The 12,348-nt window shown below is 36.5% G+C and overlaps 1 protein-coding gene across 2 annotated transcripts in view; it reads right to left on the bottom strand.

Annotated features, from left to right (window-relative positions):
* Nucleotides 1–4,866: 4,866 nt before the first annotated feature.
* Nucleotides 4,867–12,348, bottom strand: part of HAO2 (hydroxyacid oxidase 2) — a 29,400-nt gene continuing 21,918 nt past the window's right edge. For both annotated transcript variants that reach the window (XM_072644521.1, XM_072644522.1), the window contains 2 exons: nucleotides 10,808–10,877; nucleotides 4,867–5,740 (listed from right to left, as the gene is read on the bottom strand). In XM_072644521.1, coding sequence (XP_072500622.1) covers nucleotides 5,685–5,740; nucleotides 10,808–10,877 — 126 coding nt within the window. In that variant the 3' untranslated portion in view covers nucleotides 4,867–5,684. The remainder of the gene's footprint in view (nucleotides 5,741–10,807; nucleotides 10,878–12,348) is intronic.

Below are 12,348 nucleotides of genomic sequence, written 5' to 3'. Positions count from 1 at the left end.
TATTTTATGGGCTGTGGCTTTGGAGCCAGCACATGTGTACCTTTCTACTCTGTAATCATGGCTCCTCCCCCTACTGGCTACATTTCTCGATCAAAGATCAAGGATGGAGGTTAGGCTGGCATGAAGTGTAATTGCTTCCAGGCAATCTCCTCTGAAACAAGAAACAACAAGCCCTGGGAGCAGTAAAGTGGGGAGGTATAAGAATTCTCACCTCACCTCAGAGTGTGTGGGAGTCAGACAACTGAGCAGGGGAAGATTGAAGGACATTCTGCTGCCAAAGCACATTTGGCCCAGCTGTTGTGTTGAGACATGATCTTGGGCTGTAACTGAAGGCAAGAAGGAACCAGCACAGTCCTGGTGGTTGCATAAAGATTTGGGCAGGGATGCTGGCTGTGGGCACTTGACAGGAGAACTGAGTTTTTGGTTTCCAGTTTTGGTCCAGAGGGGAGAAGGAAGGTTACAGCCACTGGAGAGTGGGCAGGGAGCAAAAGCATTTTTTAGCATAGTGTGTCTGGAGGCCCTAGCTGTGGCTTGGAGGGGAACAGAAAGGTCAAAGTTGGTCCTTGGATAAAGATCAGAAAATAGAAGTAAGAAGGAACTGAGAGCAGAGGCACCATTCCCTACACCCTGGGACTAGAGGTAATTATAATAACAAGTTGTTAAAAATAAAAATAAATAAAAATGAGTTAGCAAAGGAGAAGGAACCCAGTCATAGAAAGTGAAGATGGAGACAGAGAGGACCTGGATTCATTTTCAGAGATTACTGAAGCAAAAAAGCTTTCCTTACCCAAAAGAGTAACATGAAATGGTCACGTGACCAAAAAAAGTTCTTGGAAGAACTTATAAAGTACTTTAAAAATTAAATAAGAGAGATTGAGGAAAAATTAGAAAAAAATAAGAACAATCTAAGAAAACCAAGAAAAGTATGAAAATAATGTCAACCAGATGGAAAAAGAGATTCAGAATGTTAAGGAAGAAAACAACTCTTTGAAAACTAGAATTGAGCAAGGGGAAGTAAATGCCATTATAAGATGCTAAGAAATAATAAGACAAAATAAAAAGAATGAAGAAATAGAAGAGAATTTAGAAGTAAATATCTCATAAGAAAAATAGATAGAGAAGAGAAAACAAGAATTATTGCACTACCTGAAATCCATGAGCAAAAAATGAATCTTGATACAATATTACAAGAAATAATTGAAGAAATTGACCTGAAGTTTTAGAACAAGAGGAGAAAGTAGAAATAGAAAAAAAAAATACATTGATCATCACCTGGAAGAGACCCCAGGATGAAAATCTTCAGAAATATCGTAGTCAAATTTCAAAACCTTCAGTTTAGGGAGAAAGTATTACAAGCAACAAAGAAAAAAAATTCAAATACTGTGGAATCAAAATTAGAATTGTGCAAGCCCTAGCACCTGCTCTACTAAAAGGCTGCAGGTCTTGGAACAATATATACTAAAGAACAAAAGAACTGGGGTTGTGGCCAAAAATAACTTACCCAGCAAAGTTAAGTATAATCTTGAACAGAAGAACAGGATATTCCATAAATTGACAGACTTTTAGGTTTTGGTTGCAAAAAAACTCTGAACTTAGTAGAAAATGTGACATATTAAGTGCTTCCTTTATAGAGCACAATGTAAAAAAAGATATTTAATAAGGGACCATAGAAACATAGAAGAAACTAATTGGAGACTAAATGACCTAAGCTTGAAGAATGTATGAGTTAGAGAAAAAAAGGACAGAAACAATTAATTATTCATTAAAGAAAATGACAATAATGAAAAATATTTCAAAATCCATGGGATTCAGCAAAAGCAGAAATCAGATGAAAATTTATATCTCTATGTGCTTATATCAATATAAAAGAGAAAAAGCAGACCATTGTATTAGGTATGCAATTAAAAAAACAAAACAAAAAAAGAACAAATTAAAAATCCCAGGGAGGAGCCAAGATGGTGGAGTAGAAAGACACACATATGCTAGCTCCAAAACCCACAGCCCATAAAATACCTGCAAAGAAGAACTCCCAACAAATTCTGGAGCAGCAGAAGCCACAGAACAACGCAGTGGAGGAGACTTCTGTTCCAGAGAGCCCTGAAAAACTGACCCAAAAGGTCCGTCGAGCACCAGACCCAGAGCAGAGCCCAGCCCTACCTTGGCCAAGCAGCACTGAGAGGAGCAGATCCAAGCAGGCTTCAGGGACAGAATCTCCAGCAGCCACACAGGTTCCTCCACCCACAGGTGCCAGGGGTGAGTGAGTGAGTCTTTTTGGCTCACCGTGAGGGGGGCAGGGTGTCTCCATAACTCAGGCCCCCTCAGGATGCACCAGGGGAGGCAGCAACAGACAAGGGCTCCCCAAAGCAGGCAGGACCTCAGATCCATTGTTGAAGATCTCTGCATAAACCCCCTGAGGGAACTGAGCCCCCTGTGGTGGCCCTGCCCCCACTTGAGCACCTGAACTTAATCTCACACTGAAGAGCAGCCCCACCCCCGCCCAAAGCCCTGAGGCTGGGAAGCAGCATTTGAATCTCAGACCCCAAGCACTGGCTGGGTGGATGTGGAGGTGAGGTGGGTGTGGAGAGGACCCTCAGAAGTCAAGTAACTGGCTGGGAAAATGCCAGAAAAGGGGAAAAAAATAATGTCATAGAAGGTTACTTTCCTAGTGAACAGATATCTCCTCCCTTCTTTTCAGATGAGGAAGAACAAGGCTTACCATCAGGGAAAGACACAGAAGTCAAGGCTTCTGTATCCCAAAAATCCAGATTAAATATTCAATGGGCTCAGGCCATGGAAGAGCTCAAAAAGGATCTTGAAAATCAAGATAGAGAGGTGGAGGAAAAACTGGGAAGAGAAATGAGAGAGATGCAAAAAAAGCATGAAAAGCAGGTCAACACCTTGCTAAAGGAGACCCAAAAAATGCTGAAGAAAATTAACACCTTGAAAAATAGGCTAACTCAATTGGCAAAAGAGGTTCAAAAAGCCAATGAGGAGAAGAATGCTTTCAAAAGCCGAATTAGCCAAATGGAAAAAGAGGTTCAAAAGCTCACTGAAGAAAATAGTTCTTTCAGAATTAGAATGGAACAGATGAAGGCTAATGACTTTATGAGAAACCAAGAAATCACAAAACAAAACCAAAAGAATGACAAAATGGAAGATAATGTGAAATATCTCATTGGAAAAACAACTGACCTGGAAAATGGATCCAGAAGAGACAATTTAAAAATTATGGGACTACCTGAAAGTCATAATCAAAAAAAAGAGCCTAGAAATCATCTTGCATGAAATTATCAAGGAAAACTGCCCTGAGATTCTAGAACCAGAAGGCAAAATAAGTATTCAAGGAATCCACAGATCACCTCCTGAAAGAGATCCAAAAAGAGAAACTCCTAGGAACATTGTAGCCAAATTCCAGAGTTCCCGGGTCAAGGGGAAAATATTGCAAACAGCTAGAAAGAAACAATTCAAGTGTTGTGGAAATACAATTAGGATAACACAAGATCTAGCAGCTTCTACGTTAAAGGATCGAAGGGTGTGGAATATGATATTCCAGAAGTCAAAGGAACTAGGACTAAAACCAAGAATCACCTACCCAGCAAAACTGAGTATAATACTTCAGGGGAAAAAATGGTCTTTCAATGAAACAGAGGACTTTCAAGCATTCTTGATGAAAAGACCAGAGTTGAAAAGAAAATTTGACTTTCAAACACAAGAAGGAAGAGAAGCATGAAAAGGTAAACAGCAAAGAGAAGTCATAAGGGACTTACTAAAGTTGAACTGTTTTCATTCCTACATGGAAAGACAATATTTGTAACTCTTGAAACTTTTCAGTATCTGGGTAGTTGGTGGGATTACATACACACACACACACACACACACACACACAGGCACAGAGACAAAGAGCACAGAGTGAATTAAATAGGATGGGATCATATGTTAAAAAAATGAAATTAAGTGGTGAGAGAGAAATATATTGTGAGGAGAAAGGGAGAAATGGAATGGGGCAAATTATCTCTTATAAAAGAGGCAAGCAAAAGACTTATTAGTGGAGGGATAGAGAAGGGAGGTGAGAGAAAAACATGAAGTTTACTCACATCACATTCCACTAAAGGAAGGAATAAAATGCACACTCATTTTGGTATGAAAACCTATCTTATAATACAGGAAAGTGGGGGATAAGGGGATAAGCAGGGTGGGGGGGATGATGGAAGGGAGAGCATGGGGAGGATGGAGCAATTTGGGTCAACACTCATGGGGGGGACAGGATCAAAAGAGAATAGAAGTAATGGGGGGCAGGATAGATGGAGGGAAATATAGTTAATCTTATACAACACGACTATTATGGAAGTCATTTGCAAAACTACACAGATTTGGCCTATATTGGATTGCTTGCCTTCCAAAGGGAAGGGGTGGGGAGGGAGGGAGGAAAAGAAGTCAGAACTCAAAATTTCAGGAACAACTGTCGAGTACTGTTCTTGCCACTAGGAAATAAGAAATACAGGTAAAAGGGTATAGAAAGTTATTTGTCCCTACAGGACAAAAGAGAAGATGGAGACAAGGGCAGAGAGGCATGATAGAAGAGAGAGCAAATTGGTGATAGGGGCAATTAGAATGCTTGGTGTTTTGGGGTGGGGGGAGGAGACAAAAGGGGAGAACATTTGGAACCCAAAATTTTGTTAAAATGAATGTTAAAAGTTTAATAAAGAAATAAATTAAAAATAAAAAAAAAAGAATGAAGGACAACAACCAACCAACCAACCAAAATCTATTTACACACACACACACACACATACACACACACAGATTTGTATTTAATGATAGCCATCTCAAAGTTTGGGGTGGAAGAAGGGAAGAAAGAAAGCCACATGATAACTATTGTATATTTGAAAGAAATAGCAAGTTATACATAATGGATATGCAATTTCAGGTGCTATCCTCTGTTTTTCTATCCCACTCTGTTACGGAAATGTTTGTTTTATTTCTTTGGTTCTGAATTAAAAAATACATAGTTGCTCCATGTTTTCCCTATGTTTAGAATAGAAATCATGATTGTGGGTATGAATTATCTCTAGATAGTGAATTGAGGCCTGGAAAGAGACAAACTATGATGCTTGTGTTTCAGTGAAGGTCTTCTAGAGAGCCACTTGGAAAGCTGCCTCCAGTTTTTTGATATAGTCAGAAAGATGAATAGCCCCCACATTTTGAAAGAAGAATTTTCTTTTTAATGGTTGAATCTTTAGGATTTGGGGGCTGTATGACCACCAATGAATGCTGCGATCTCTTTCTTCCCCTTTCAAAGTGAGCACTATATTTTTTAATGTTGCAAATATCTTCATTCTCATTGGGATGCCCAGGTTACCCAATTTGTCTCTGGGCAAAAATGTGCCAGCAGAACCAAGGAGATTAGGGAGGAAGTCAATCACTCCCTGGAAAGGAAGGAAGAAACCAATCAGTTGTGTTGATAGCAAGATGGCACCAGAATTCCAGTTCTCATTGGTCCTGGTGTTCCTGCTCCTGAAATCCAGTTTGGTGGCACAGCTGGCCCAAAGAGCAATTTCCTTTAACTAGTCATCAAGGTGTGTGTGTTTGTGTGTGTATGTATGTGGGTACATGATTTGAGAAGAGAGGGTCTATATGATCTCTTGATGCATCCAGTCCTCAGATCTCCTTGGTAAGTTCACTTCCTATAGCCTGGAGATTTGTACCAAGTCCTTGCTGATCTCTGAAACTGATCGGCAACCTAAAATGACAAAGCATAGCCACATTCATTTAGACTTCTTTAACAACCTAATCAAGGACCTATGCGAATTCATACAGAAGCAGACTTAGGTTGACTATTATATCATCCTAGCCAATTAACAGGAAATGCCTAATCTATTTGAAAGGGCAAATTGTTTAAAGAATTTTTGATGCATTAATTTTAATAGAAAATCCTGCTATGAGAATTACAAGTAATTTTTATCTCTTTGTTTAGGTAGTCTTTAGAAGATCTCTACTGGCAACTTGCATTGGCCTTGTCATAGGTATTATATACTATGGAAAGTAATATATTCCTTTCTTTAAAAATGATTACCATTTAGTCAGACTGGTCTTCTTTCATTAGGTTTATTGAGGAAGGTTCTAAGCTTGCTTAGATCACAGAATTTGCATTTTAAGCCCTTTTTCTCTTTGGGCAATGAAAAACTATTTCTAAAGTTCTGTCATAGTCTTTTTCCATACGATGCTTGAATAAGAGTAGTACTCGGGGGAAGGAGGTGATGCCTGGAAATCTCAGTTTCCTGATTCAGACTACCCAGGAGACTGACCAGTCTACCTAGTCTGATTTTCAGGTTGACCTCTTTAGTAGATATTTTGAACTCATCTTAAACCTTGTTGGTTTTTAATGGTGGCTCAATCTTTTCAGGCATTCAGGTATTGATATATTCAGGCAATTCTGTATATTCTGACTAGGGGACAATGACTATGAATTCTGAAAAGCTAACCTAAAGTTTTCTTTTTTATATCTAGTATTTTATTTTTCCCCAGTTATGTGTAAAACAATTTTAACATTCTTTTTTAAAACTTTGATTTCCAAATTCTCTTCCTTCTTCCCTTCTCACCTCCCCCATTGAGAAGGCAAGAAATTCAGTATGGTTTATACAAATGTAGTCATGCAAAATATATCCATAATAGTCACATTTTGAAATAAAACAGACAAAAAAACTCAAGAAAAACAAAGTAAAACAATTCTTCAAGCTGGGATGATTAAAAGAATAAAATGAAGGTCTGAGAAAGAGGGAAGCACTGGAAGAAGGGGAAGGGAGAGATGGAATGAGGAGAATTATCCCATATAAAAGAGGTGTGAGAGGAAAAGCTTTTACAGTGGAGGGGAAGATGGGGTTTGACAGGCAATGCTTGTACTTTTTATTGGAATTAGCTCAAAGAAGGAATAACATACACACTTATTTGGGCACAGAAATGTATCTTGTCCTACAGGGAAGTAGAATGAGAAGATAATAAGAGAAAGGAGGGATGAGAGAAGGAAGGGAATATTGAGGGAGATGGTGATCAGAAATGAAATAGATTTCTGAGGAGAGACAGGATGAAAGGGAAACAGAAGGGTAAAAAGGTGGAAAAAGAATGAAGGAAAATACACAATAATCATAATTGTGAGTGTGAATGAGATGGACTTACTCATAAAGCAGAAGTGGATGGCAGAGTGGTTTGAAAATCAGAATTGCAATATGTTTAAAGCAGAAAGACACACAGAGTAAAGATAAGAGACTGGAGTAGAATTTATTATACTTCAGCTGAAGTTAAAAAAAAGCAGGGGTAGCAATTATGATTTCAGACAAAACAAAAGCAAAAATAGACGTAATCAAAAGGAGTGATCAGGAAAATTATATTTTGCCAAAAGATACTATGGACAATGAAGTAATGTTAATACTAAACATATGTATGTATATATGTATGTATGTATACACATACATACACCAAATGGTATGGCATAAAAATTCTTAAAGGAAAAGTTAAATGAGTTACAGGAGGAAATAGTATAACTATACTAGTGGGAGACCTTAATTTTCCTTTCTCAGAAGTGAAAAAATCTAACCAAAAGATAAACAAAAAAGAAGGTAAGGAAATGAACAGAATTTTAGAGAAGTTAGATATGATAGACTTCTGGAGAAAACTGGATGGAAATAGAAAGGAATGTACCCTTTTCTCAGTGGTACATGGTACTTACACAAAAATTGACCTTGTATTAGGACATAAAAACCTTACAATAAAATGCAGAAAAGAAGAGATATTACATACAACCTTTCCAAATCATAAAGCAATAAATTCTGTTAAATAAAGGTTCATGGAAACATAGATTGAAACTTATTTGAAGACAAAATAATTAATCCTAAAGAATAAGTGGGTTAAAGAACAAATCATAGAAACAATAATTTAATTAAAGAGAATGACAGTAATAAGACAGCAAAGCAAAATCTAGGGGATGCAGCTAAAGCAGTACTGAGGCAAAAGTTTATATCTCTAAATACTTATATCAATAATATAGAGAAAGAGTAGATCAATGAATTACGCATGCAACTAAAAAAAAGTTGGAAAGAGAACAAATTAAAAACTCCCAATTAAACACCAAACTGGGAACCTTGAAAATCAAGGAGCTATTAATAAAATTGAATAAAATTGAAAGTAGGGAATTATTGAACTGACAAATAAAAGTAGGAGCTGGTTTTTTTTTAAATCTCAATAAAATAGATAAATCATTGGTTAATTGGATTTTTAAAAAAGGAAAAGGTCAAATTCACCACCAAAGAAAAGGAAATTAAAGCAATGATTAGGAGCTATTTTGCACAATTATATGCCAATAAATCTAACAATCTAAGTGAAATAAATGAATATTTGCAAAAAACAAACTTCTCAGATTAACAGAAGAGGAAATAGAATACTTAAATAATATTATTTTAGAAAAAGAAATTGAACAAGCCATAAATGAGCTCCCTAAGAGGACATTCCCAGGGCCAGATGGATTCACAAGTAAATTCTACCAGGCATTTAAAGAACAATTAATTCCAATACTACATAAACTATTTGGAAAAATAGGCAGAGAAGGAGTCTTATCAAATTCCTTTTATGACACAAATATAGTGCTCATACTTAAAACAGAGAAATAAAACTATGGACCAATTTTTCTAATAAATATTGATGAAAATTTTTTATAGCAATATATCACAAAGATCATTATGATGAAGTAGGATTTATACCAGAAATGCAAAGTTGGTTCAATATGAGGAAAACTGTAATGTTTATTGACCATGTCAATAACAAAACCAACAAAAATCGTATGATTATCTCAATAGATGCAGATAAAAGCTTTTGACAAAATACTTTTATTTTCTTTTAAAAACACTACAGAGCATAGTAATAAATAGAGCTTTCCTTAAAATGATAAATAGTATCTATCTAAAACTGTCAACAAACAAACATTATCTTTAATGGGGATAAGTGAGAAGCCATCCCAATAATATCAGGGATGAAGGTGTAATGGCAATGCATTTTTGCTTATTGTTATTGTTTTCTTGTTTCTTAATGGGAATATCTTTATATCAGTTCTTTTTATTTTATGGTGGATTGGAAATTGAGGGGATGTCTATCAAATGGGGAAGGCTAAACTAATTGTGGCATGTGATTGTTGTAGAACTCTATTGTTCTATAAGAAATAACGAGCAGGATTGCTTCAGAAAATCTATGAAGACTTGTATGAACTAATGCTAAGTAAAGTGAGAAGAACCAGGAGAACATTGTGCACAGTAACAGTAGTGTTGTAGATGATCGACTGTGAATGACTTTGCTGTTCTCAGCAAATGATCTAAGAATGTTCTGAAAGACTTATGATGAAAGGTGCTGTCCATCTCCAGAGAAAGAAGTGATAGAATCTGAATGCAGATTGAAGTATACTTTAAAAAACAAAAACTAAAAAATTTCTGTCTTTTTGTTGTCTGTGTTTTCTTTGACAAAATGATTAATATGGAAACATATTTTGTATAACTGCATGTGTATAGTCTGGAAGTCTCAAGGAAGGGTAGGGGAGAAAGGAAGGGAGAGAATTTGTAACTAAAACATTTTTAAAATGAATGTTAAAAATATTTTTATATGTAATTAAAATATAAAATAATAACTAAAAATATAAAATGCCTTCCAACACAGATTCTATGAGTCTGTGGATCACAACAAATTTTGGTGTGAGGTAGAAAGAAAGAGAAATATATTTCTTTCTTAGAACATTTTGTTTTCATTCCTTTATTTCTAAACAGATACTCCTCATTTTCATAATGGAATTTCCTCTTCAGAAGTTCCCTGCCCCCATGAATTCATAGGTCCAAACCAAAATAAAACAAGAAAAAAGATTTTAAAGCTACAAAAAGCATAACTCTAAATCTAACACCAAGTGGGACAGAAATCTCACCTTTAGCAGCCTGAATTAATGCAAAGACCATTCTACTTGATCACTTCTATCTCACTGCCTCAATTCAATCCAGCTCAATAAGTAGATATCATGTCAGGCACTGTACAAATGTCAGTCCTTTAAATTATTTGGCATTTCATTGTGCTGTTGAGCTGAAATTTCCTTTCCTTTAACTTCTATGATTTTTTTGTAGCTAAGTGGTGCAGTGGATAGAGCACTGGGCCTGGAATTGGGAGGATCTGAGTTCAAATTAAGCCTCATTCACTTACTAGCTATGTTACCCTGGGCAAGTTACTTAATTCTGTTTGCCTCAGTTTCCTCATCTGTAAAATTAGCTGGAAAAGGAAATGTGTCTTTGCCAAGAAAATTCCCAAATGGAGGTTTGTATGAAGTGTCAGAGTAAATAGAAAACCAACCATAGAATGTCTTTACTCTTCCACATGATAGAATGCTTGCTGATAGCTAGCATGTCTCTTCTTAGTTTTCTTTTCTACAGTCTAAACATATAGTATTTTAATTGTCGCTTATATTCTAAGATTCCCCTGTCCCTTCATGTATTCTTTCTGTTTTCTGGAAACACTTTATTTATTCTATCAAAAGCTTCTTAAAGAACTAGACACATTACTCCTATGGGTGTGGTCTGTTTAGTGAATTGAGCATAGCAAGCTTTGTTAACTAATGCAGCATTCACCTGAAACTGTCCACTAATGTTAAGATTCTCCCTCTTTTCTTTCTTTCTTATACCTTTTTCTGGGGAGGAATATACAATGGAGGAAAGCTGGGGAACAAAAAAAAAGGGACTATGTTTGTTCCTTGTAAGTATTACACTTAACTGAGATCCAAAATGAGTCTTACCTGTAAGGATCATGGATTTATGGAATTCCTTCTTTAATAAGTTCAAGACTTGTCGAACTCCTTCTTCACCCTATTCCCAAGTGGAAAGAATCATGAGGCAATATTTTTGACCATTTTGGATATGTGATCTGATTGATCAGAGTGTGCCTTCAAATATGATCTTATGTTCTAGGAAACTTGGGAGAAGTCAGTTAATGAATTATGGTTGTGGTTTGTCTTTCATTCTCGAAGGGGACCATGATATAAGGAAAATGATGCCATGACTTGTAAGTGATGAACACAGGCAACCACTCACCCCCATCCCTACCCTTTCCTCCTGACAAGCATTTCACCTGAGGTTCAGAAAGATTTTTTTTCCTTCTTAATGTATCAACTGAGTTGAAAGATAATTTCTTCAAATTATTAGCTCACAAACAGGCAACTGTTTCCACCCCATTCTCAATATTCTAATCACCTTCCAACCCATTTTACTACTTACCAAGTCAGTCAGTCATCCAATAAGCATTGAGTGACTACTATATGCTAAGTGTTGGGGATAAAGAAAGATAAAAGAGAGTTCCTGCTCTCATGGAGCTTGCAGTCTAATGAGGGACACAACATGAATAGGTGTTATTTTAGCTGGCATTTGAAGGAAGACAGGGAAGTCAGGAGGCAGAGATCAGGGCAAAGAGAATTCTAGGCATGTGGTACAGCCAGTGAAAATGCCCAGAATTGCCCATCAATTGGGGAATGACTGAGCAAGTTGTGGTATATGAATGTAATGGAATACTATTGTGCTATAAGAAATCATGAACAGGCAGATTTCAGAAAAATCTGAAAAGACTTAGATGAACTGACACAAAATGAAATGGACAGAATCAGGAAAACAACATACACAGTGTCAGCAACATTGTGTGATGATCAACTAGGAATGACTCAGCTGTTCTCAGAAACACAATGATTCAAGACAAGTACAAAGAACTTGTGATGTAAAATGCTATCCATATCCAGATAAAGAACTGATGGACTCTGAATGCAGATTGAAGCCTACTTTTTACACTTTTTTTGTTTTTGGTGGTCTTTTTTCCTTTTGATCTATTTCTTTTTTTCACAACTATGACTAATATGGAAATATGTTTTATATAATTGCACATATATAACTTCTATCAAATTGCCTACCATTTTAGGAAGAGGGGTGGCAGGAAGGGAGAAAATTTGGAATTCAAAATCTTGTAAAAATGAATGCTAAAATTGTCTTGGCATGTAATCAGGAAAAATAAAGTACTACTAAAAAAAGAAAATATCCAGAGTTGAGAGTTGGAGGGTCTTATTTGAGGAATGACAATGAGGACAGTGTCACTGGATCAGAGTATACAGTGGGGTGGGGTATGGTGTAAGAAGACAGGGAATAGGTTATGAAGGGCTTCAAATGACAGAAGATTTTATATTTGACCCTGGAGGTTATAGGGGAAGGGGTTGGTAGTGACATGGTCAGATCTGCACTTTAGGAAGATCATTTTGACAGTTGAGTAGACAATGGACTAGAGAGGGGAGAAGTTTGT

This window comes from Notamacropus eugenii, chromosome 2, assembly GCF_028372415.1.
Source record: "Notamacropus eugenii isolate mMacEug1 chromosome 2, mMacEug1.pri_v2, whole genome shotgun sequence".
Taxonomy (NCBI): Eukaryota; Metazoa; Chordata; class Mammalia; order Diprotodontia; family Macropodidae; genus Notamacropus; species Notamacropus eugenii.
This window is presented reverse-complemented; position numbering and strand designations above follow the sequence as displayed.